Source organism: Labrus mixtus, chromosome 2, assembly GCF_963584025.1.
Source record: "Labrus mixtus chromosome 2, fLabMix1.1, whole genome shotgun sequence".
In the NCBI taxonomy this organism is placed as follows: Eukaryota; Metazoa; Chordata; class Actinopteri; order Labriformes; family Labridae; genus Labrus; species Labrus mixtus.
Genome location: NC_083613.1, coordinates 5,006,209 through 5,032,413, shown reverse-complemented (window position 1 = coordinate 5,032,413; position 26,205 = coordinate 5,006,209). Strand labels below are relative to the sequence as shown.

The following is a 26,205-nucleotide window of genomic DNA, read 5'->3' as shown; positions in this document are numbered from 1 at the left end:
GAGGCACATCAGGAAGTATGTAGGGTGAAGGAGTGAGTGCTGAAAGCAAAGAATTTGACCACTTGCTCTCTGCGGGTCTGGATCCATAGTTAGCCTCAGACTACTTTATTTTTTTAAATACAAAGTCCAAGTTGAATGAATGCATACATTTTACCATCAATTCTATAAGCTACTGTATGTGGTGTATAATTAATTAAACCTTTTTTTTCATCGTTTTTATTAACCTTAACCTTCATATAGTTTTGATACCTTATTTTCAGAAAACAGGCACATATTCAAAATACTTCCTGCTTGCTCACTGCCTGTCGTGGCAGCAGCTCAGTGTGGCAGTGACAGCGTTAAAAGACGCTCAGCCAGTCTCCACCTTTTATGTAAATTGCAGTGTGTGTGTAAGTGGGACCTGAGGCGGAGAGAGAGCGCTCAGTGAATGAAGGGGGGGGGAGTTGCCATCACGGATGTGTCTCTGCGCTCACAAGCAGGAGGTGTGGGGTCTCTTGTCCACTGTTTTTTTGCATATTGGAGCAAAGAAGCAATAAGCTGTCTTTCAAAATGCGAACATGCAATCATGTCCCGAGCGCTGTTCTTTGCAAGCAGAGCATCTGAATAATCCACACTGGCGATAAGCGGACTCCAAAGGAATAAAGCAATGGGTGGCCAGATAACGCGAAATGCCTTTTACGGTAAGAAATAAGAAATGTTTAGCTTTACGTTTTGGATGTAAATGTAATATTAATGCTTCACTGCCTCAGCGTTTACCTCCAGCGATTTTTTTTAAAATAGTGGTTTTGTGATTATTCCGTTGCTATGTTTACAGTAAGCTACTGGCTGTGTTATCAGGTACCATATTGCCACTACAGCCTATTCTTCGGTCACAGTTACGTCACTCCGCTTAATTAGAATAGGAGTCTGGAGACGCGCAGCCTTTTAATTAAGGCGGTGCATCTAACCGGATGTCACCACTTCTTCCCGTCATAGTAAAGACTTTTTTTTATTTTTTTAGATAAAGCTGATAAAACTGTGTATTTAGTATTAAATAGGGGGCGAGGAAATTGTGAGTGAATGATGCAAAGTTGTGGGGTTTCCCTCTGCTCTGTTCTGCTCAGTGAAGTGCAATACCGTATCCCCCCCCCCCCCCCCCTCCCCCCTCATTAATGAAGGGACAGTGAGTGCAGCTGTGCTTCAAAAAACATCGATATATCGACTTCCTATCGCATTATTCTGGATACTGGCAGTAAGGGCGAGGAATCCATCACACATGATGGCTCCTGGCTAAAAACAAAAACAGCTGACTCTATTTCCCAAAAAAGTAGCCCATGGTTTGATGTGGTCTTTTAAAAAGGTTAGTGTTATTTTTTTCACAGACAAAAAAAAAAGGGCATAGTGGGGGATACAACAGGATGTTTGTTGTTTGCGGATTTACCAGTTTAGTCAGTTTATCAAGAGTGAAAGTCAACAGTGTAGCATCTGTGTTGTTCATAGGGAAAATGTAGGCCAGTTTAAGTGTCCTATTTAAAGCTTTCTGGTTACAATAAAAAAAAATCGGTATGATTTATTACATTTTTTAAATAAAATAAAATACAAACTTGACTATATTGCAACATCGCAGGAATATAAAAACAGTACGCATGCTTTACTGTACAGTGGAGCTGATATTATGAACAGCTCGTCCAATTTGAATATTGTTATTTGCATGCTTTTCTGTTACATATAAGGGAGACTTTGGGAGTTAAGCCAAGTCTCTGTTTGTACAGCCTCTCCTGCTTTAGACCACCTGATCATTCTAATTAAAGACCCAGGATTAATCCAATTAGTTAAAGAGGGACAGACTAAGACAGCAGCAGGACGAGGCGGCTACACCGCCTCCTCATAAGGATCAAGGTCACACACCTCTCACACAATTGCTCTCTGTTGGCTGTGTGTGGCGTTCAAAAAGCAATATTCCCTGGCCGCTCACAAAGTAAATACCGCCTTTAAACAGGTGAGTTTTTAAGTGCATATGAAATCCGTTCAGAAATAGCGTCGTAAGGGATGCTGTTGTTAACACATGACATCTAAGAACTGATATAGGTTTGACTGGAGGTCAACTAATAAATCATGTTGAAAGGTTAGGTACAGATTTTGGCATTATTCAAGTTAAGCCAGTGTGTAGAGCACAACCAATATGGGATTATAGGCCAATACCAACGTAAAAAAGCAAGAGTGTTGTTAAACTTGGAGCATGCTCTGCTGGATAAACCACATGACCATTTAGTAAACCCAACAAAGAGTTGTTTCTGCCTTAAATGCTCAGAAATAGAAAGATTTCTACATTGATGTGGAACATAAATGCAGGCGCGAAGATGTTCAAAATATGTCTGTATCAAACAAAATGTAAGTATAGGTAGGGATCTGCACCAGATGTCCATGACAAAGCTGATGTGCTTGATGGCTCATTTCAAGTAATTCAAGTAATGTCACTCCTCCTGCTACGACAAGCAGAAAAAAATCTGCTCTGGAAATAGACTGTTCATTTTCTTAGAAACTTAACTAAGCCTGTGAATGTCCTCTTTCATAATATAAACTAGTCATTTTCTTCTATTGGATTCAGTCTAATGTGTAGAATGATTTTGCCATCAGGCTTATATTTCTACATCATCTCTGTGTATTCTGTCATTTTGCTCACATACAGTACTTACAATGCAACCATTTTTCCAAGAGAATACTCAGGAATCAAAAAGCATTCAAAAATTGGCCAATTTGAAGTTCTTTGGTGAAATACACAGTCAGCTGGTTTTCATTGCAATACATGTTGCAATAATAACCAGCTCTCTACATGATCCTTCTTATTACATTGCATAGAACAAAAGAAATGGGTAATTTTGCACATTACATTGATCAGGGCTTTGTATTTGAAAGATTCTGGTGGTTCTGGTAACTTTTTAGGTTTTTCTGGAACGATTTAATGCATGTTATTAACAGTTCGTAGGCTACTAACCAAGGTTTAAAGTCTAACTTTTTAAATAATGAGCTCAAAAATGAACAAGGAAAGAAAACAAAAGTAACACAAAGAACAACAACAGTAGTAGAAACATAAAAACATATGACAGATGGCATGTGTTCATACTAAACATGTTTGCATACATGTTCTACATGAGTACATTTCTATAGCCTACATTTATGAACACACTGATATTCTGTACCCCCCCCCCCCACACACACACACACACACACACACACAGACACAGTGGACATACACGTGTTTTTTTTATCTTATAAGGACAACTATACTGTTCACTTTTGTGCCATCCTAGCAAAGGAACATTTTTCTTTTCCAATAAATAACTAGGCTAGGTCTTTTCTTATAAATTCATGGTTAATCATTTAGTTTTTGGGGAAATGATTAAGTATCAAAAGACACAATTCCTTGTGTGTCAATATTTAGTTACAGTGCAAATAATAATTTAGAAGTTTTTTAGGAAGATAAAAAATACACTTTTACTTAAACAAATTGTATTAATTCACACAAACATATAAATCAAGTTCCATTTTGTAGAATTATCTGACAGACTTTTAATCATTACAACTCATTCATAATCGGTTCTTACTACTTTTTACAGACCAGTTAAAGTAAATGAAGCTCCATAAAAAACACTGTAGCCGATATCTATATTTAGAGATATTATGTGAACAAGTGAATGGAACTAAATTTGAAATCAGCGTTGCTATGACGACATTGATAGAAAGCATTGGATCCTTCTTGTACCTGAAAACGAAGAGGAAAATTGAAAGAAAGCATGATTGAAGGGGATGTTTTTAACCTTTGTTTGCTCTCTGTTCATGCAGCTTGTCGGGAAGTTATACCTCATCAAAATGTTTATCAATTAAATTGCTACTGGCCTGATTTTGGACCCACTGAAAACATTTAGGTCTTTGGGTTTTTGTTCTACCTAAAGGTGTGACTTGGGGAAAAGATCATGCTTTCTGAAGTTGTACCTCTGCAGGCTGTTGTTCTCAGGTGTGAAGCAGCAGAGCACATCCAAACAGTGTTTGCTGAGTTGGTTACATAATTGAGTCTGCTGAGTGTGTGGGAGCTCCACTTCTGTGCTCCCGATTGACTGAAAGTGGGCCAGTGTCTGAGCTGCACAGGCTCATTCGATGGAGTGTCTGGCTCTGCTAGTTGTGAATAACATTCAGTATCCTAATGCAAAGCGGAGACAGAGCTGAAGAGATGCTACACAACATAAATAGAGTTTCTTTAATTCATAGAATCAGACCTGGACAGGTTATTGAATGCATTCAGTCCACATTGAAAATATCTTGATTTTCTTCTCCCTCTATCTTGTTTCTCTCCCTTATTGTTTGTATGAGGGCAGGAGCTAGAATTAGAAAAAACTTTAATCAGGTCCAGGCCGTTTCTATGGAGTGACAGAAACATATGAGGGTCAGGTGGCATTGTTAAGTGTGTGTGTAAGTGACATCCATAAAATCCTTACCACCTCTGACTGCTGGAATATCAATCTGTCACCTGCATCAACACAGGAGGAAAAATCCCCTCACATTTACAAGCATGTGCAACCGCTTGTAACGTGTGTGTGTGTGTGTGTGTGTGTGTGTGTGTGTGTGTGTGTGTGTGTGTGTGTGTGTGTGTGTGTGTGTGTGTGTGTGTGTGTGTGCACGTGCACAGCCAACCCTTCCATTCTCATCCTCACGACAGATCACCTTCAAGGCAGCACCCACATAATGACTGCCAGCCAGCACTGAATAGCATCTTGCCTGTGTTCAGTCGATACACACTGCATATCATTACGCCCCTCCATCAGCCTGCTCCTCTTTCACTGTCAAACAAGCCTCAGTGGATTGCATTGTGCTCCATTGTATACATGCAGCATGCAGTGTTATTACTTATTGATCCCTGTTGTGTAATCCTTCTCGTGAAGAGACTGCAGGGACAGCGGGAGGATAAGTTGGATGACGTCAGTTGAACTTCATCATCTCTGCTGTCTCACCTTTCACTGCCAGGTCATCACCCTGTGAATTATTGATAAACGAGTGTCTTTACTGGAGATGTGTCCAGGGTAGGAAACTAGACAGAAAGTGTTAAGAAGTAGAAAATACTAGGTAGTTGGATTTGTTATTATTTATATTAGGATCTGTGTTTTACAGACACATTCCCCCAAGAGAACAATAAAGTTAAACTTTAGTTTCTGTTCAAGTTTTGGTTTTTGGTTTCCAACACTTCCAACATGCTCTTTGCTTTAAGCTCCACCCTCTCTTATTTGTATTTCCTGTCTTTACTCAGCTGACCAAATGAATAGAGAAAAGTATGTCAAAAAAAGCAAAGGAATTACACACACGCACAAATAGGACCCCAAAGCTGTTGTGGGGTTTGATGCCTTGCTCAGTGGCACATCAACGGTACTCAGGAAGTGACCTGGCACCTCTGCAGCAACTAGCCCATCTTCATACTTTGATCCGTACCGGGACTTGAACTGGCGATCTTCCGTATCCAAACCCAAGTCCCTAAAGATTGAGCTACTGCTGCTCCAATCGTTGTCAATTTAGATTATGGTGAAACTGTTTGTTTCATTAAATTAGATTGGATAAAATGGCATTGATATCTTATAAACCAAGCAGTAGAAAAAAAAAAGAAGCCAATGAAATGGACTGACTGGAGTTTGAGAAAGCTTTTATTCAAACTGAAGTATATCTGATGTATGTTTAACTCCACGAGGCAACAGCGACCCTAGTTATTTTTGGCCTTTTATTAGATAGGACAGCTGTAGATTGACAGGAAACGCTGGGAGGATAGAGTGGGGGATGAAACGCAGAAAGGGGGCTGGGGGGTCGGATTTGAACCCAAGTCCATTTCGAAGAGGACTGTTGCCTCTGTACATGGGGGTGGGCGACATAACCGCTACGCTATCTGGCACCCCAACCCAACGCACTTCTAATGCAAGTAGAAGAGCAGAGTGCAGGCTGCACAGTCTGTGGAAATGCTGGACTTTAATTTTTATTAGCTGAAGTGGATCCATTTTTTATTTTTATTTCAGTCAGTTGAAGTCTGAAACTCTGGTGCAGGACAACGGTCATTTGTATGCTCCTAAAACACATTAAGGGGAGCAAATAAATCACCAGTTAGCAGCTGATGTAAAAGTAAATAACTTTGAATTGCAGGATTAATGAATTGCTGCTTTGACCGCTGTCTTTATGGTAACCCCCCCACAGAGAAGCATTACCATGGGCACGAGTCATCTATCAGTGCATCAACACTGAACCAATAGATGTGTCAAGTCGTTGCCTAGCAGCACGTCAAGCCCTTCAGTCATCACCAACATAATGACCGATGAGTCTGTAATGAGTGTCGGCAGGTAGAATAGCAGCCACAGCTCAGTTACTGTCTCAGTAACCTTACAGTCATTGAGACACACACAGCTGATTGGGTTACACAAACTGACTCTGTACGTGTGGCATCTGTCACACATGTACAAAAGCACATGCGAGGACACCTTGAAGATGAGTAAGAAGAAGAAATGTAATCCACTGTGGAGCGCCTGCTGGTGCATACAGTGCACAAAGTCAACCCTCCTGAGCTGTATTTTTTTTAAGCACCTCAGCTTAAATGATAATGTCTTTGTGATTAATCACAGCTATTATTGCGTGATTCATTTCACAGTCGGTGCTACATCAGGCTGAAATGCCATTTTATCATGAGTCAGTGGGATTGAATGCATCATCCAGACGCCGCTATGTAAACATCATTAAGATGATGTTTGTCATTGCCCTCGAGGCTTGTTGGTGGTGTTGTAAATGACACTGTAATAATAAAGAACATGAGTAAAATTTTTACACCACTAACCTTTTGTTAAAGAAGAAACTCATGTTTTGATATCCCTCCTGATTCTTGTTTTCTAAGAGAACACAATCAATATGTAAACATGAAGTACAAAAACTGCAAAAGATGTTTTCCTAACCACTCGTTTTGGTGATTTATCTTAAATACATGAGTACATTAGCAACACTTTACACTGATGGTTCCATCTGTTCATAGTGATAGATTTCACTTCTGTAGTTTTATGTTACAGCCAAAGCGACTCTGCATGATTGGAAATGAATACGTGTGTGTGTGTGTGTGTGTGTGTGTGTGTGTGTGTGTGTGTGTGTGTGTGTGTGTGTGTGTGTGTGTGTGTGTACTGTACTTGTGTGTGTGCCTGTGTTTTCACTACAATATCCTGGATGATTGTTAAGCCGGGCTTTTCATAGCAACAAGTGCAGGGCGTGGGTTGGGACGTGGGCTACCTGTGCTTCAGAAGAACTGCTGCTGTTGTGACTGAATGCTACAGACTCATCATGTTTCCACAGTGCTAAAATTAGTCCCAATGGTTATATGATGGAGATCTGGGTCAATGGTTTCTGCAAAAAAGGCAAGTTTTGTTCCAGCACACATAGGACAGAAAAACAAAGCGGACATAGTTTGGAACACATAAGAACAGACTTCACTAAGCTGTACCTGTGTAAGAAGGATTGTATACTGTTGTGTGGTGGGAATGTAATACCAGTACCCTCTCTTACTACCAATGTGTTCAGATTCTTGTATTTAAAGTGGCTGTATTGTCTTTTTGTTTGCTACATCATGGATGTTGAATATGGTTGTAATTAGTATGGCGTTAAGCAACATAATTGATAAAACATGTTTTGTTTGGTTTTGAATGATTTAATTTACTTTCTTGTGCCAAACAAATGAAGTGACATTCAAACATGGTTTCTAAGGAGAAGGCATGCACAGGTCTTTGATCTTTACTAATTAATGGTAACTATATATAGACTGGAGTTTTTCTTCCTGGAACCATTCAATGGATATGTTCAGCTGCAGGCCCCTGTTAAGGTTTGCATTTTAAAGGGCCCATATTATGCTTTTTCTGGTTTTATATACTCTTTAGTGTGTTTTCCAAGTGTCCTGTGCATGTTTAGGCACATCTATTTGCAAAAATTCAAAGTCTGCGTAAACGCGGCTTCTCCTACGTCCTCCTGTTAGCTGTAGCATTAGCTGCATGTAACGCTCGGTTCTAGCCCCCCTCGAAAAAATTTGCCAGTGTGATGTCTTGTCAGTGTGATATCACTGATCTAAGCCCATTGGCTCGTTGTGGCAAGCCCAGCAGCTCATGTTGCAGGCCCATTAACTTCTGTAGCACGCCCACGATATGCTGTAGCCTGCGGTAGCACAGTAGTGCTAAGGTGCTAATGTTTTTGCTCCCCTCGGACGGAGCCAGTGGCTACATTCCCAATATGGTAAAAGGGGTGGGACATTTCCGAGAACCGTGCTGAACGACTGACCAATTACGGCAGAGCCGACAGGTCGACCAATCAGATCAGACTCGGCACAGGTGGGGACTCTGACCGTGGGCACTTCAGAGCCTTAGAGAGAGAGTCAGAAGTGAGCTGGTGCATGGAGCAGCAGTACATGAAAACAGACACTTCTTTAGAACTTTAGCTATTGTGAACATACTTTAGTAGGTACATAGATTAAATATACGAACCCCAAAAAGGGCATAATATGACCTCTTTAATCAATGCACAGCTTGACATTGTATAATAATGTCAGGTCATTAACATCCACATTACATATTCGATGACTGTCAAAGTCTTCTGTAGTATTTGTCTTGTATGACAAATGAGAAGTTATGTTGTACGCCCGATGTACAGAGGCTATGGACTTCATAAGGGCAACCGCGGGTTCAAGTCCAGCCTCAGCCCTTTTCTCCGTGTCATCCCCTGCTCTGGCCTCTAATCATTTCCTGTCTCTCTTCAGCTGCTCTATCCAAAGAGGCAAAAAGGCACAACACTTTTCTGTAAAAAAAAAAAAAAAAAAAATTCCAGATTTCCCCCTCCTCCCTGCACTTATTGCATTTCCAGTAACAAATTTGACACCAAGTAAGCTTCAATGAGAGTTGTTGCTATGGTAAACACACCACATTTGATTGGTACCCTTAGAAGTAGTTTGTATTCCTTTGCAAATCAATGCACCAAGTGCAATTCCAGACCTTCCTGCATTCAATATTTGCCAATAATAATCAACCTGATTTCAAATAAACCAGTTTAACTCTTATCGAATGAGCGTGTTTCAGTTTCATTCTGTGCAAAATGAACCAGGAAGTCATTTGTCTACCAAACCTCAGAACAGTTTTCTCCCATCTATGAAAATCCTCTTTGCATAGTAAACCACTTAGCTGATGGCAGGTGAGTAATGGCCAAACAACTTGATAAAAAAAAAGCAAACATACAGACACACAGCTCAGCCCTCACTCAATGTAGTCGGCCTATAAAGTGCTGAGAGATTAGCTTGCTGCTTCACAGAGATGTTCATTGGAGGATGACAGGTATTAGTCGCACACAGGCCCGTGTATTGTGATGAGGGATTGGAGCTGTTGTGTGTTTGTGTGTTGTTATTAGTGGGATAAAGACCTCTACACTACGGGGCAGACTTATACAGACCTTTTACCCTGTTTGATTATAATGAGACATCCTTGACCTTTGGTAACAAGGCTCCAGAGAGGCTGTTAAAAGTGCTTGTCCCTGATAGTAAACACACAGCGCTGTTTTTTTTTTTATAAGAGGAACCTGACAGATTGATGTTTAAAGGAGCCATTTCAAGCCTTTTACATCAAGGGGTCACATCTTGGGCACTGCGGACATGAGCACACTCAAGGATTTGTGTTGCCGAGGTAATTGGAGGAGTGAGAACAGACGTCAGGCTCGAGGTAGCTTTGGTCTGTCTAACAACTTCAAACTTCAACATGGGATTTTAGAGTTAACAGTGAATCTTAAACTGAAGAACTGCTGCGTTGAAATAAAGAAGTTCACATCCACAGAATGACTCAAAGCTCTTTAGAGCATAGCGCTTAAACATTGTGTTGTGACATGCTCTAAGGTCTATAGTCCTCTGGCAGTGGCAATACATCATATAGTGAAATAAGGGTGTTGGAGTGTTTTAATGTAGGTTATCTATGAGCCAATGAAACACAGCACATTCTGATATGACAGCTTCTGAATTTATATGTGGGGATTTATTTTAGTAAGACACTTATCTAAACAGTAGAGGAACTGCCACAGTGTCCACTAAGTGCAGTAACACATATATGTAGAAAATGAATGTCAAAACAATTCACTTTAAATTTAGTTATAGACAGAATACACTGACATGTACCTTTTACATTTGTGGAATTGTTAGATAGCAAACTGTTGCCTAATAACATACACAGCCACCAGACTGACATTAGCATTCACATGGAGTCTCATATTGAGTTGTATTTTGTAGTGAGTATTAGCAGAGTGCATACAAGATAGAAGACATCTTTATATAAAAACAATCATTTTAGATGAATTGAGTAACTTTGCCGTGAGGAAAGAACTGGTTCTTTGGGGGCTTAATGCTCAACTATTTCTGCTTCTGAAATTAAACTGCATGTGTCGGCGTTTGGTAGTTGGCAGTTGTTTAACTGTCCATTTATTACGTCTGCTCCATGAGGTAAAAGCATCACATGTTCATTTGAAGACTTAAACTGTACCCAAGTAGGTGCAGCTCTTGTTGAGAGAAGTAACACTTGCTTTCTCATGAAAGACAATAGCATGTCTTGAAAACTTAATATTACAACATGGAATGACTGAAATGCTGTTAACACTTAAACATAGACTTTAAATCAAATCAAGTTTATTTGTATAGCACATTTAAAAACAGCTTCATCTGACCAAAGTGCTTTACAGGCAATGCATACAAATAAATAAATAAAAAATCTATACATATGCATATATATATATATATACATATACATGTGCATATACATACATATACATACACATAAATACACAGACACAAACATATATATGCATATACATATATACATGCAGCCTACATACATATTACAAACGCATACATTCCCTCATACCTACATGCATATACATACATACAGATACATACCTAAGCTAAATGGGGTCTGTTTCAACTTGTTTTAAATGCCAGGGAAAAGAGGTGAGTTTTGAGTTTTGATTTGAATGAATTTAACGAGTTGATTCAACTACTAACAGTTACTCTTTCCCTATCCAATAGCAGGCCCAGACTCACAGTAGAACTCAATCAGAACTGTGAATGTTTCTGGTATATCAGGCTGTACATAGGCATGATATGTTATTGATATAATTATAACTGCATGGGTAGATAAAATGATGTCCAGATGGGAAGGGGGGGTGATCAATTTAAGAAGGTGAGGACTTGTTTCTTGAGGAAATGTCATATTTTCTGAATGTTTATTTCGATCAAACATACAGTAGAAACTACACTCTCACTCTTACTGTTCAACCTGGGTATCAGGAAAGGTCAAAATGTCCCCAAGCTCTAATACACTTAATCCGCTGAAGCTCCTTTCATTGACTTGCAAATACAAATAGCTGCAAAGCCGTTGAGTCTTAAAGAAAGAGTTCTTGGTCAAGGTGTAAGTTAAAACAAAGGATTAAAAGATCAATGAGGATGACAGATGTTGGGTCTGCTGTTTTATTCCACTGTTTACTCTCCGAAGAGTGCGTACAAGCAAATAAATGAAACAGCTTAAATGTTTGACTTTAAATATATCGTCGTTGTATCTGAGTGAACAAAAGGCATATGCTGTATCCCAGTCGATAGCCGCAGAGTGAATGAGTGCAATGATCGAGACCTTTTAGATACGAGGGGTTGCTAAGGAACATGAATTCACACATAGCCTTCTCTCTACAGCAGCTGCGCCCCTTTACAGCCCGATAATGCATTCAGCTCAATCTGTCCGGGACCATGTGAGCCACATTCAACAACTGCTCTCCTGTGGCCCAGCCTAAGACAAAAGGCCTCGACCACGCTCTTAGGATGGGGGCCAGATTTAACAGTACACACGTTTTGCAGGGTGAAAAAACTGGATGGGTCATTATGAGATAAACACCAATGAGAGGGAGAGGAGGCAGACAAAGGAGGAGAGAGAGAGAGAGAGCACAAAGCGTTAGAACTGGCTGCTTGCTCTTATCAGGACTCCACAGGACAGCTGGTGCTGCCAGTGTTAGCTTTCACCTGTTTGTCAAACTGTCCTCTGTGATAATGACAGTGAGTCCTGAACTCCACAAACTTAATGTGAATCGTCGTTTCTTTGACTTTTACAATTATTTTCATTTACTTTTGAAAGCAACCACCTGCCATAGGGCTGAATTAAACTCTAAATACTGAACTACTGGAGGCAGAATTAGCTTATATTTCTTTGATGATTGATGGTCTATGGCTTTTGACTCTCATAGAATGGTGGCCAAACATTTTTTTGCTGAAATGTTTCCAGAATAGTTGAGCGGAGTTTGATTGCAGAGAGGCATCAACATGCTGATACATCAGGGTAAACCAGGTTTTTTCTGATGTTTATGCAGATGTATTAATCACTTAGAATTGAAAAGATGGGGTTTCCTTCTTGCCAGTACATCAGACCCACCAATTCCTACACCGACAGCAGTTTGAATTGCCCATAATGCAACACAGCTGGGAGAGCTTTGTCTCAGGAATGGGAATCTATCTCTCAACCCATGATCACAATTACTTCTGCCAACACCATTTCTATTTTGGCCCGCAAGTTGACCACTGCAGAATACAAAGTATGCAGGTGAGAGTTTGAGGGAAGTTTGGACTACATACACATACAACAGAGCGGAGCAGACATTTTGACTGAATGTGGGCACAACAGAAGATAAATGAATCCTCTTCACCACAAAATGCTGGAATGTCTAAACACAAATACTGAAACTTCTGGAAATCATTTGACATTCCCAGAATGATGATTTATAACATGTTGAAGCAGGATCAGCGTCTCTGTTGAAGCAATTCATCTCAGCTCGACTTCAGAATGCTAATCTAACAATTTAAATCTGGAAGTAAACCAGCTTTGATAAATCTGTTCAAATTGCTCCAGTAAACGCTGTTTCTAGTAGCTGTGCAAGTCCTCGATCTTACCACCCTCAGCTACTCTGAAGCAGACTGCATTCAGACACATTTACTACCAATAATTAAGCAGCAGGCCGAGCCTTCTTCAGAAATACTGCAAGCCGTCGAACGTCTTGGTTAGAAGGGTGTGATATGTGTTGTGTTCTGTCTTGCCAGGGACTTGTGATTGAATTTTGGGATAGTTATTTGCAAGAATAATGTAGCAACCAACTTATGCAGTCACAGTGGATAAACTTGATGAAATAGGTTGGCTTTCTAAAGTGCTGTTTGTCTGGGGAAAGTTCAGTATGCACAAAACAGAGGATCATAATTTCGGTCTGACATGTTTTGCAATCTTGACCTGTGTTGAGATTTGCCTTTCACCCTGCAGAGCCCAGTGTGATTATTGCTGATTAGCTCATTACTCCATTGCTCAGAAATAATCACCAAAGAACCCTAACAGAAGAACTCAGAAATCTTAGATTATGTTGTAATATCGGAGGATATTTTCTGTGATGCAAAAACGTTTCATCAGATTTCTAACAAAACATCAGGGAGTAATTACAGTGACCAGTCTTAACCTTCTGTTTCTAATTAGGACTTTTTTTTTGTTTCACAGTAAAAGCTCATCTCTGTCTCACTTCCCAACAGACTCCCTTGGTGGCCCGTTTCCATCCACGTCACACCGATGTCACCACAAACCCAAAAGGTGTCTGCCCATTCAGTGTGGCATCATCGGCGGGCAAATTCCCCTCAGCCCGCTCCTCTTCCATCCGAACACCAAGGGATCCCAAATTGTCATGGACGTCGCCCAGAAGACCGCGAAGAGACAGGCCAGTTTCTGCAACGCCATCACATTCTGCAACAGGCCCATCGCTCTGTATGAGCAAGTCCGCCTCAAGGTATTTTTTAGTCTGAGAGAAGCACTTGAGCTTATAAACATGTTCAAGCTTTTAAACTGTTTTCATCTGAGCGTTTAACTTAAAATATGAAGTCGCACAAAAAATGACTGTATACACAACAGCTATTTTCCTCAAATGTCAAACAAAGGGTGTGACCAAGTGCTGTTACACATTTTGCTGCCGGGAAATCAACGGATCATTTTAAGTACAGGAACTAGAAAAATCTTCAACATTTTACTATACTTGTTGATTAATCAGAAACTGAAAAAAAAATGGCTGGTGAAACTTCAGATTAGGCCGTATTTCATCATACTAGATACCATATACAATCAACATAAGCTTATAAGACCTTTTCAGCTAAAAAGTGCTGTGAGCTTCATGCCTTTTCCATTTTATTGTGTAAGCTTAGAAATTCTTTTCACAGAATCAACTGAAAATACAACAGATGGTGGAATAAGTGAGTAACGCTGGGCCATAATTGAAGGTGAAACACGATTTTAATAACCTTTTGAGATAGCAATAAACAACAACTAACATTAGCAATCAACCAATTCCTTGCTAACAACAATACTGTCAGCTAGCTATTTTGTGTTTGCCTTCTTTTGGATGGGGTATCTTTAAAATAACAGGTAATGTGAGGGAGACAGGAGGGGGGGTGTCATGCACCAACCAAGCCAAACCAGCAAGTTGTTACATTCTCTGGATTTATATTATGCAACCCAGATCAATATGAAATATTACCCCATCTGTTATAAGCATTTCCACCCTGAGTTCAATGTTGAGGAAAACTGCTGCACATTTCAACAACAAGGCAATTCAAAGTGCTTCACACAAGCTTCATGACAGAGGAAAAAAGAAATCTTAAAATAGAACCATTCGGATATTCCTTAGCATTTTTACTACCTCCTTCATATCCCAGATTTGAAGGACTCGCGTGAGATTTTCCCTGAATCCTGAAAACTTCTTGACAGGATGTGTATTTTTTACGGCTGTACGCGAAACCTCAAACTGTTGGATAATTGGGTCACAGTACTGTGAATAGCAACTCAACTTCTTGGTCTCCACTTCAATGAAGGACATGTGCATTTAAAAACAATGAAGTAGTGACAGTTGTTGTGGATTATGTCAATTAGAAGCCTGCACTTTTTACAGTGTCTCTAGGAAATAAGCTTCTTTTTGTTTGTTTGTTTTTTTTGTCCGCAGATCACTAAAAAGCAGTGCTGCTGGAGCGGGGCTCTACGTCTGGGCTTCACCTCTAAAGACCCCTCCAGGATAAACTCTGACAACCTACCTAAGTACGCCTGCCCCGACCTGGTGTCACAGAGCGGCTTCTGGGCCAAAGCACTGCCCGAGGAGTTTGCCAATGAGGGCAACATCATCGCCTTTTGGGTCGACAAGAAGGGGAGAGTCTTCTATCGCATTAATGAATCCAGTCCCATGCTGTTCTTCAGCGGAGTCCGCACAGCTGAGCCCCTCTGGGCACTCATTGATGTTTACGGTCTGACCCGCGGAGTACAGCTGCTAGGTAAGACGGCAGAAACATAAAATAACTAACCAGGCGAAGCTGACAATGGCCTGTGGCATGTGCAAAGTAAGCACCACCTATAGAGCCACAATTGCCATATTTATGGGAAATATGCTGAGTTGAAATAAAGCAGTATTATCCTTTAAGGCCTTGTTTTGTGGGGGTGGGGGGGGGGGGGGGGGGGGCGTGTCAAGTTCTGCCTTTGATAGCTTAAATATATTGGAAAACATAATGCTTACATTGTGTATAACTTATCGCCATAATAAGTCTGGGAACAGTATGTTATCGTGGATTAAATTTTACCCTACGAGTATAACCTTCACCCTACAACAATCAACTGACAATGAAAATCTTGTATGTAAATGTAATTCTTCACAGTTTTCAATACAAAAACTAACACTTGGGATATTATTTTCTCAAACTCTTTTCTTTAGAGGAGTTTTTTGAAAGCAACAAGGTCTTTTTTGGTATTTTCAGATGACCTGCGATTGTTTTGCTTTTACTTTCTACATGACGGCAGATGAAAATGCAGGTTTTCTTGTGTCCTCATGTTGACAGTAAACACGTCCTTTACTAGAGGTTACCCTTCCTGTCTTTGTTTTCAGTGAAGCCTTTCATGAGGCAGTGGAAGAATATGAACAAAGGCTATCTATATCCGACCAATATTTGGCCCCTTTCTGTTTACACTAGAGACACACTGCTGTGTATTATCAAGGTATGCTATAGCTAGCTTAACATACATAACACAGAGGCATAGCACAGGGTAGTAGCCGAGGCTTTGATGTGAGAGAATGTATACACATATTTCTTTTCCCTGGAGAGTCAATGCTGTCATCCCCTGTGTGCTTGTAAAAATAGACCAGGGGTCACATGTCCCATAGATAGCACATTTGATTGTAATTGTGCTCTGAGTTGATTGACACTGGTATCTCCAGGCCAGTGGGGGTGGATGTTTAGTGTTTTGAGCATGAGGGAATCCATACTTGTGTCTCTCTCGTTGTTCACCTCTCCCTTGTTGTCCAGTGGAACCTATTGTTCTTAATTTATGTTTTAGTCCAAAAATCATATTTAACACATTTTACCCTTACATATAAGTGTTTGCAGAAGGAATAAAACCTTTGAGATAAAGAGGAACACATAAAATGTTTCAAATATCAAACAGCAAAGGCCAACCAGCCAAGCGTAGCACCCCAAGGTTTTCTCTGATTGAAGTGTCTGTAACTCTGACCCCTCTCAAACACTGCTTAAAGGCCCCCCCCCCCCCCCCCCCCTTCAATCAAAACTTCCTCTTAGCCCTACTTAAGTCATTTCTACCGCCCTTCTAACAGTTAGACCATATGCAGGGTAGCCAACTGAGCAGCGCTCCTGTTCCTCAGGGGGCCGACTGACTGACATCTGCCCCCACAAACAGAGGCCTGTTCAGAGGGGTGGAACGCTACACCGAAAGGTCAAGATAGAACTACATCTTCTAGACTAGACACGGCCCCTTTGTGGTATTGAATGGACGATTGTGTCAGGTCTGTGCATCACGTTTCTGTGCGCAACGCTTCACAAACCTTTCCCTATCCACAGATAAGCCCTCCGGCTTTCACATCTGAGGCTTCTGCTTCGCTTTCACTCCTTATTTCATCTGGCATTTGAAGATGTTTTCCCCCCCCCCCCCCTAAAGAATTCTTAAATAAACCCATAACTTAAGAGGTATATGGAGTCAAAGGGGTGCCTTAAAAATGGAAAATAAATCTCTGGAGGAATTGGAAGATAAATGTTTGAAATATTACAGGAATTAATTATAGAACAAAAATAAAGACAAACTGTAAATGAACTGTTATCAGCATTGTGGTTGTACATTGTTTTTCATTTGAACTGACAACATAATTTGTGTTATTTTTTACATGTTTAATTATCCTCTAACGTTTATTTTTTAAATGAATTTTGATATCCTGAGTTTTCACTGTTCCTTTGCTGATTGCTTTTTGAAGCCAATTCAATTACATTGTGTGGGCAGATCTTACCTTCTATAGGCTGTAATGAAGTTTACCAAATAAATTGATTAAATTAATGAATCCAATAAATGTGAAAAATAAATGACATTATTTGCATTAAAGATAATTAATAAATCCTCTACACACAATAATAATGAAATACAGCACTAAGTGAATCTATAATGTCGAACAGGACACAAACATTTATTTCCACCCATACTTTATTTTTCTATGAACCATTTATTCCTTTGACTCCATAGAGGTATATAATCGTACTAGAAGAGGTACAAGTTAGGCATTAAGTATTTTCTTTTATTTCTTGTCGTTCCCAGAAATCTGAAAACCTAAGTAACCCTCTTTGAATACATTTTTTGCTTATATGGAAAGGTTGTGACATTTATCTTGAAGCTCTTTCTTACTTTAATTTAGGTTCTTCATCACATTTTCACTTGAAAGCACCAGTTTTCCATCAGCAGATACTTCTTTTCTATTCTCTGCTGCCGTGACGACCACATTTCCCCCTCCGGGATCAATAACATTTTATATTCTCTCCATTACAGCATTTTTCTGCACTGAATGAGATTATATATATGTGCCTCCTTTGGAAATACTATAATCCTGACTGCACAAAGATTGAATTAAAATTCTATGGTGGATTTACGTTCTAGCTCAAAGACATTTCAGTACAGCTTGTGTATCTAGCACTTTCATGATGTAAATTAGCAGGGGGCTCTTGTAGTGTCTCCTCCATTCAGCAGGAACAATGTCTGCACACATAAACACACACAAACACCCGCTCACACATGCGCACACACACACACACACACACACACACACACACACACACACATACACACACAAACACACACACACACACACACAAACATGCACCGTATTTCTATTCAGATCAACCATTTGACTGTCTTCATATCACTTTATATATATTTTTTCCAGCTGGTAAATGATGTTTCCTATTACATGTAATCCATTCCTGTTAATGGATCCTGTGAATTTGCTGATCCCCTTGACAGAATGTATTTTCAGTCGAGTGTTTTTTATTAACACTAAATGGGTAACTTGCTCTATAATGACTAATGGTTTGACAAGTGGAAGGCAGTTTTGTTATAGGACCTAATTTTTAGTAATTCTGATAACCACATCCTGCTCTTAAAACCCACGCAGAATATAAATGTCATCCTTTTATCCTTTTTAAAGGCAAAATCAACATAGCGCTAACTGTATAGCTGCACATAACAGCTATACAGGGGGGGGGGGGGGGGGTGCTTTGAGGTTTTGATTGGGGCACCTAGTTGCATTGCATTCTGGGATTTAAGATTCAAGTGGCCTTGATCGCCCGGTCATGTCGATTTGCCCATTACAACATCAGGACGCTCAGACCTGAAGTGTCAGAGCATGCTACACAGCTCCTGCTACAGGCTCTTGTAATATCATGCATTGACTATTGCAGGTATTCCTACATACATGCACTATCAAACCCTTGCTGATTATCTAAAACGCAGCAGCGTGGCTGGTCTTCGACCTAAAACAGCATGTCTCTCGGCTGTTCATCTCCCTCAAATGGCTCCCAGTTACTGCTCACATCAAATTTAAAACTCTGCTGCTCGCTTACAAAACAGCGACAAAAGTGGCTTCTTCTTTACCTAAACTCTCTCATCCAGGTCTACACTCCCTCCCGCCCACTATGCTCTACTAATGTATGGCGACAACAGGGCCCTATCTCTCTTAACGAGAGTCTTCTACTATGTCGCCCCCCCGGTGGTGGATCAAACTACCAAACTCCATTCTATCTGCAGGGTCCCTTTGCACCTTTATGAAAAAAGCTAAAGACCCAGCTCTTTTTTGAGCATCTACATACTGAATGATATCGATGAGATGACGATATTTTGGATGATTTTGATGCTGATTAGAACTTTCAAGAACAGCTGTCGATGTTGTTGACTTTGAAAGTGCTCTTCCTGTCAGCACCTGTGTCCCTGTCTCTTACTGACGTTGTTTCCTTATCTCTAGATCCTTGCTTGTGTTTTATTAACTGCTAAATGATTTGTAGAATTGCAGAATTTCTGTGTGTGCTAAATAACCGCTATGGCAAGTTATGATAGAAACCTGATCTCTGGTGGACAGTACAGGCCTTCAGTTAGACATCTTTGGTCTACATGGTCAATTGAACTCAATACAAATGTGTATGAACTGCTGTAGTAATACAAGTCATTTATTATAGCTTGCCCCCCCTCTGTTGCTACGTTACTTACAAGAAACAGCACATCAGCGACAATATGCCAAACACAAGTCTGGTGCAACCCATGTCTGCTTAAATTGTCAGCATAATTATAGTATGCCGGAGTCAAAATGTGGGCATTTTTACAGCTCCATATATAAAAAACGCATACAGGTGTGTTGCTCTGACCTATAGCACATTGGACAACCATTGTGCTGCTCTAGGTGATTGCCCAGTTTGCCTACACCACAATGTAACTCAGATTTTATCATTTGGATCTTGTAAGTATCAAGAATTAGATCCTCGGATTTTCAAAAATTTAGTTAAAAGCAGGGTTGGTAATTTTCGAAAAACTAGCATGATTTTGAAAGTAGCATTCCCTCAGTGCTCCGTCTACTCCCACCCCCTCCCCTCTGTGCTCCCTCAAAAGCCACGCCCCCTCACTTACATGCACTCTGAGTGTGGGCCATACCGTGTGGGCTAGTGCATGCAAGGGGTAGAGAACGAGCAGGGAGACAGGGAGGCATCTGATTGGTTCATCACATTGGTACCTCGTGGCAAACAATGGGTCGTAAGTTTTTACAGGCTTACAAACTGCTACAGATGAAGGATTTTCTTTGCTCCTTTTTCAGAGCACATGAGTTATTAATATCTGTCAGGACCTAAAGACAATTTCAACCAAAATCTTAAAAAGTGTATCTGGAGTAAATTACCAACTCCGCCTTTAAGTGATCTAGTATTGATACAAAATATTGATTCTAGATGCCTTCATTTTAAAGATTATTTCACACATGCTAAGAACAATATCTTTCTCTGTATTCATGTATCATCTGTTCGTCGTCCTGAGGCTGCTCAGAGGTCAGCTATCGGAGTAGGAGAGTGAGTGTTGACCCTGGGGAGACATTTTGAACGCCTTTGATGTAGAATGATTGAAATAGGAGCCTTAGTGCACCATGCGATAATCCGGCACAGTGGGGAATCACCGGAGGGATTCATCATACATGACAGGAACAAGGGAGGGAGGGGTGATTAAGTGCTCTCACACCTCCACAAGCATGTTAACAGCAAGTTAAGATTTCTCCTCCCACTTTCCAAATTCCTGATGAGGCTGAGACACTGTAAAGAAATATAGATGATGATGATGCATGAAGGATAGAGTACCTCAAGACTTTTATATATCTATATCTGCATGCTTAATGATTCCGGGTTGGCCATTCAACTAGCCTATTCTTGTGATGGGGTCATCTCAGTAACACCTGGAGGTGAATATTTCAAATGTTGCACAAACATACTCTTTTACTCAAGACTGAGCCGACTAGAGTTAAGGGTTACTGGGATCTTTACACTCAGCAATGAACGCTAATTATGACACAATTCCACAAAAATACCCAAAAGGATAAATTGCTAAAATGACAACATTTTTAATACAGGTCAACTTCACTGTGACATCATAAAGTCCTAATAATCTCTTTTCTTAGCCATCATTTCCTTTTATATACTGTGACCTCACGTCAGTCCCATATTAGATATTCTGTTGAGGTTGTTGTTTTTTTAAACTCCGTTTTTTTCTTTTACCTGTCCATGCAGGAGAACCATGTAACGTGCAAGTTATTAGTGGAAACCTCCCCTCACTCTACCCTTGTCTTACCTGTTCATTCTTAATAGGACGGTCCACTGACATTAACATCCTCTGTAGAAAATACAGATCAAGAAGAAAGACACTCTTAGGCATTATTTCCCATATATTTTTAATAAGCACTATTTGCATACAAAAAAAATATGCACATCTTGGTGCACTGGATCACATTTGATCCATGATCTATATAGATCCACTGTTCAGAATGCATTTGATCAAAGGAACATTAATCAACATGGTTTTAATGTAGGCCTACTGCTAATGAATCCCTGTGCAGTCTCAATGTAAAGAAGCAGTCTTTATTTATATGTAGGCACTTTGGAGATTTGCTGTACAAATGTGAAGACAATCCAGTATCATTTTAAATATTGTTAGCCAAATCTTGTGCAATCTTTCACACAGAAACCTATCGTATATCACTCATATTCTATTGTGTATTGGTATCAGAAGATACTTTTCGCCATTCACTCTTATTGTGATTGTGTTTACTGTGCAAGTATCAGCTGGTACCTGTGCGTGACATTGATAAAGAAATATCTTTTTTTTGTTTTTTAACAATCCCAGAAATAGAGCTCTACGTTAAGATCTGATCGATTAAACTAAATCTGTGATCTGTTTGAACCAGTGAGGCGTCTGGTTGCATCCCCTAATATGCACGGTCATGACCACAGGATTCATTTATTGAAAACACTGATGGATGTAAACTGGATCTAAACTGCAACTTAAATGGTTTTCAGAGGCATACAACATGCTAAGGGGCAATTCAAGCCATGCCTCTGCTGCAGAGAAAAGGTGTTGGATGAGGTGTTGTCTCTGCTTAGACACCTGAGGTGCTACCTCACCTGGTCTTGAACTGGGCAAATACAATATTTCAGAGGCTTGGCAAGATAATCTTTGGGGCAGTCTGAAGCTGTCCCCATACGCTTGAAATCCATCAAACTTGAAAAGCTTGTTTAATATAAATCCAATGTCCCAGTCCTAAGGTTAGCTGTCATTCTCATAATGTACACACACATACACACACACACACACACACACACACACACACACACACACACACACACACACACAGCAGAACTCTACTTGACATCGTGAAGGAGGCTGAGCAAACAGAGCAATTCCAACTGTTGTGAAGGCAGCAGGACTCAGATTGTATGAGTCGGTCACAGTGGAGCTTTAATCAAGAGGGGCCCTCTGTGGGACTTCCCTTAAGGACAGGGGAATGGAGTCTGATTGCACAGCCTTGAGGCTGCTAACACCTCTCAACCAGGCTGACTCACAGAGAAAGAGCTGGCCAATCTAGCTGTCACCACAAAGAAGCAAGGCAGTTAATTTGGTTCCAACGAAACATAGAGAGGATATCTGTGTTTCATCAAGAAAACTGCAGTTTAACTGAGCGGAGGAGGGAAACTAAAGAGCTTCTGACGTGTGTTATGAGGGATTGTCCTCAGGTGATGGATTCAATGACACGGTACAGCTCTTGACTAGAGAATTAAGTCACATTGTGCCATCGGGAAGCAGCAACATTTTCTGCCAGATTAGATGATTGACGGCAGCTGTAGTTTTTTTTATTTTTTATTATCGAGTCAAGCATAGATATGATGCAGGTTTCTTACAAACATAAACTAACGCTCAAATCTTTGTGCTGAACCCTTGAAATCCTCTCGTCTCTTTATGTAACCACACAATTGTTTATTTTTGCAAGATGAAACGGCTTTGATTGCAGAAATGTGCTTTTGTGCAAAGATGACAGATGTGGGCTAGGTGAAAGGAAAACCAAAGCCTGAAAGCTGAAGTGCTTCACTGAGAGTAAAACAATGTGTGAAGGCTTGATGGATGACGGCGCGGCAGAGACGACTCTTTTTGTTTATGTCTTTCCCAAGACATGTCAGAAGAGCTAGCTTATCTGTGACACCGCATCAGTTAGCGTGGCAGGGTCGTCCTGTTTTGAACCTTTCACAACACGTCGGTGACGGTTCAGCTAAAGTGAGGCTCCTGTCTGACTGGGATCTGAACCAGGAACCTCCTCACTGTGAGACCACTGAACCACTGTGCAGTCACCATAGTTTACAAGGTGACTGAAATACATCCTGTAAAATAATGTTTTTCTAAAAAATAATGATATTCCTGGGGGGGAAAGTGACTCAGGTAGATTCTAAAGCAAAAGTGTATGTGACAACAAAGCCTAATACTGAACTGCTCACAACACTTTGACTGACACAAGTCTGGTGAAGACCTGACTGTCTGAGATGTGACACATCTTTTAGCATGTGATGATAAGATACTCCAAACTCTCTCAGATTTAATTAGAATTTGTTACCAGCAACTTAATAAGATTGAGCAGCACCGCATTTTGGTATTTGGGTATTTATGACATAATCAAAATGAGATTAGACCAGTTGGTCTGGTCTTGGCTCTCATGCAAATGAAAGAGGCAAAAAAAAAAGAGCAGTGATGAGCACAAAGTTCACAAGTGCTATTATCAGGTTTGTTTTTCTCTTCCTAACTTGGTTTCAAATGTTTGGTTTTTTTTCAGCCTCGGCTACAAAGACACTATGTAGGATAAATATCTACTGACAATAAGTAGAACTTTTCAGGGGATCAGATGAAGAATCCCTGATCATTAAAGTCTTAAAGTGTTCTGAGAACAGACTTGTTTGAAGCATTACTGCATTATGTATGCCTGTAAACTGTGTATTTTATGCATGTATATTTAATGTAATCAATCATAAAAGAGTAAATCAGGAGGATTTTAGACGTTCGCTCACTCTTTGGTTTTCTCTGTACTAAGCTCGGGCTCCACTCCTAGGACTCAGCTAACATGAAGTCGTCTGGAATGATAGAGGTCCATTACAGTCGTTTGTCCGTGTTTTCCAGCTCAGAGAGAGAGAAACGGACCAGGGTTCCTTTACTTCAGGGAGAGAGCGATTACTTTCACTGAAATGATGATTTGATTATTGCGCGCACTTGACTGGTACTGTTGTTTGACTTGGCAGGATTCAGCGTTCCAGTTAATAGCAGCACTTACAAATCCTGATGCCTACACACAAACACCCTCCCAACGAAAACACACAAAGCAGAAAAGCTGTAGTAAATCCACCTTTTGGGACTCGTTTAGAAAGGGAAGCGATTTAAAAAACATCTAGACATCAAGCAAAGCACATTAAGGGATGTTGTGTGTCTTGGCTTAAGCTGGATTTATGATTGTTGTCGAGAGATCAAAAGTCCAGGAAGAACAAACTAGATTTGTATAATCTGGCGTTTAGATTCAGTTTTAAATGACTGCACCTTGGCTGCTCTCTACAACACTGTTTCCTGTTGAATGACATGTTAGAAGGCTTTTTTTTTTTAAATGACTCTTTTTTTATTTTAAACCAGAAAAGCAGCTAAAAAAATCCAAACTCATAACTTCAAAAGTAGTGAAGGTTACTTATCATCTTAAAATGTACTGTATATAAAAAGTATAGACTCTATAAAATTGGTTAGTTAACTCCGGGGTTTGCAGCCCTGTCCAACACAAACTTCATTCAACCTTTATTTATACTCGAAAGACCATTGAGGGGCAACCCTCGTTTACAATGACATCCAGTCATTACAGAAATAATTAGAAAACAGACATTAAATCAAAAAGAAAAACAGGGGACAGATAATACAAGACTGCTAAAATCAGTCTAAAAAAGGCTAAAATGTACAAAGATAATTAAGCGAGTACAAAACTGCAATAAATAAACACACTTATGTAAAACAGTTACAAACAGAGGTTGGGAGGCTTAAAATCAGGTTTCTAAAATGCCCAAAAGTTAATTTCCCTCAAGAAGATGCTGTATGTTGTTCCAAGAGTCCGGTGCAGAATAAGAAAAAGCAGATTTTCCCAGTTCCGATCTGACTCGAGGAACATTCAACAGTAACTGTCTTGAGGAACGTGTCTGGTAATGCCCAGTCGGGAGATGTATGAGTTCTGTCAGGTATGAGGGTCATTGTTCTGTGAGAGCTTTATAAATAAAAAGATGCCAGTGCACAAACTGCCACGTCAAAGAAAGTTTCTGATCTTGAAACGAGCTCTTCAAAAAGAATTAAATTTGCTTATACTAAAGGTAAATGTAAGACTCTGAACTACTTCTGCTGGTTCTGGTTTTAATAAGTAGTCAACATCAAACTGCATATGTGACTCAGAGGTCTCCTATTTTGGGGAGAACTCGTCTGAAGGCGTGTCTCAGTTGTTTTTCTGCTATGTCAGTATGGATGGACTTCAGGATTTGAGGTCATGGTTGCGTCTACTTTTGTCATTATAAGCAAAGATAGATCTGATTGAAGTGTCCAAAGTGTCTTGGATTCAGACCCCCCCCCCCCGCCAACATTTTTTAAATTGACAAAATAAGGCATTTTGGCTGTTGGTGATTACTGTGAGCTTTTTAATGTAAATATTTTTCTTAATATGAATGGCAGCAAAGCATTGTGGACGGCCTGTGTTGAGATTGTTTGACTTTCCATGGTAATAAATAATTAACAGCCTTTTCTCCATGCCATGAGCTCAGGAATAAAACCGGGCGGCTTTAATTTAAGAACCTTAAATGATGGAGGTTATTACTGCTGAGGTCCCGGCATTCTGATTGGCAGAGAAGGGGCGGCTCATGCTGAATTCTGCAGATGACCTAAGGATGGGGGCTTTTGTGACTTGCCAGGCGTTCTGCCCGGCTCTTTGTTATGGCCATGTGTCGCCCTGGGAGCCTGCTGCTCTTTCCAAAGCCCGGGTTCAAAGCCGCTCCAGCCTGAACAGGGAGTGAGATTGGACCAATGCCAGGGAATAAAGAACAACCCCAAACATCTAGCACAAAGACCCCTCTGACTCCATCTCTCTTTTCTGCCATCCTACTCTCTCCCTTTCTCTCTCTTAGCTGCTTTATATGTCCATCTTTCACTCACTACAGGCCGGTCAGTTTGGGTGTCTTAATTCCTCGATCAGTCACTG

The 26,205-nt window shown here is 40.3% G+C and overlaps 1 protein-coding gene across 2 annotated transcripts in view; it reads left to right on the top strand.

The window, feature by feature from the left end:
• neurl1aa (neuralized E3 ubiquitin protein ligase 1Aa) overlaps positions 1-26,205 on the top strand; it is a 76,777-nt gene that overhangs the window by 28,907 nt on the left and 21,665 nt on the right. The window contains exons 1-3 of one of the 2 annotated variants that reach the window (XM_061048393.1): positions 421-680; positions 13,607-13,857; positions 15,061-15,382. In XM_061048393.1, the coding sequence (XP_060904376.1) occupies positions 647-680; positions 13,607-13,857; positions 15,061-15,382 (607 nt within the window). In that variant the 5' untranslated portion in view covers positions 421-646. Of the gene's footprint in view, positions 1-420; positions 681-13,606; positions 13,858-15,060; positions 15,383-26,205 lie in introns of those variants that run through there. The other variant, XM_061048384.1, reaches the window with a different exon arrangement.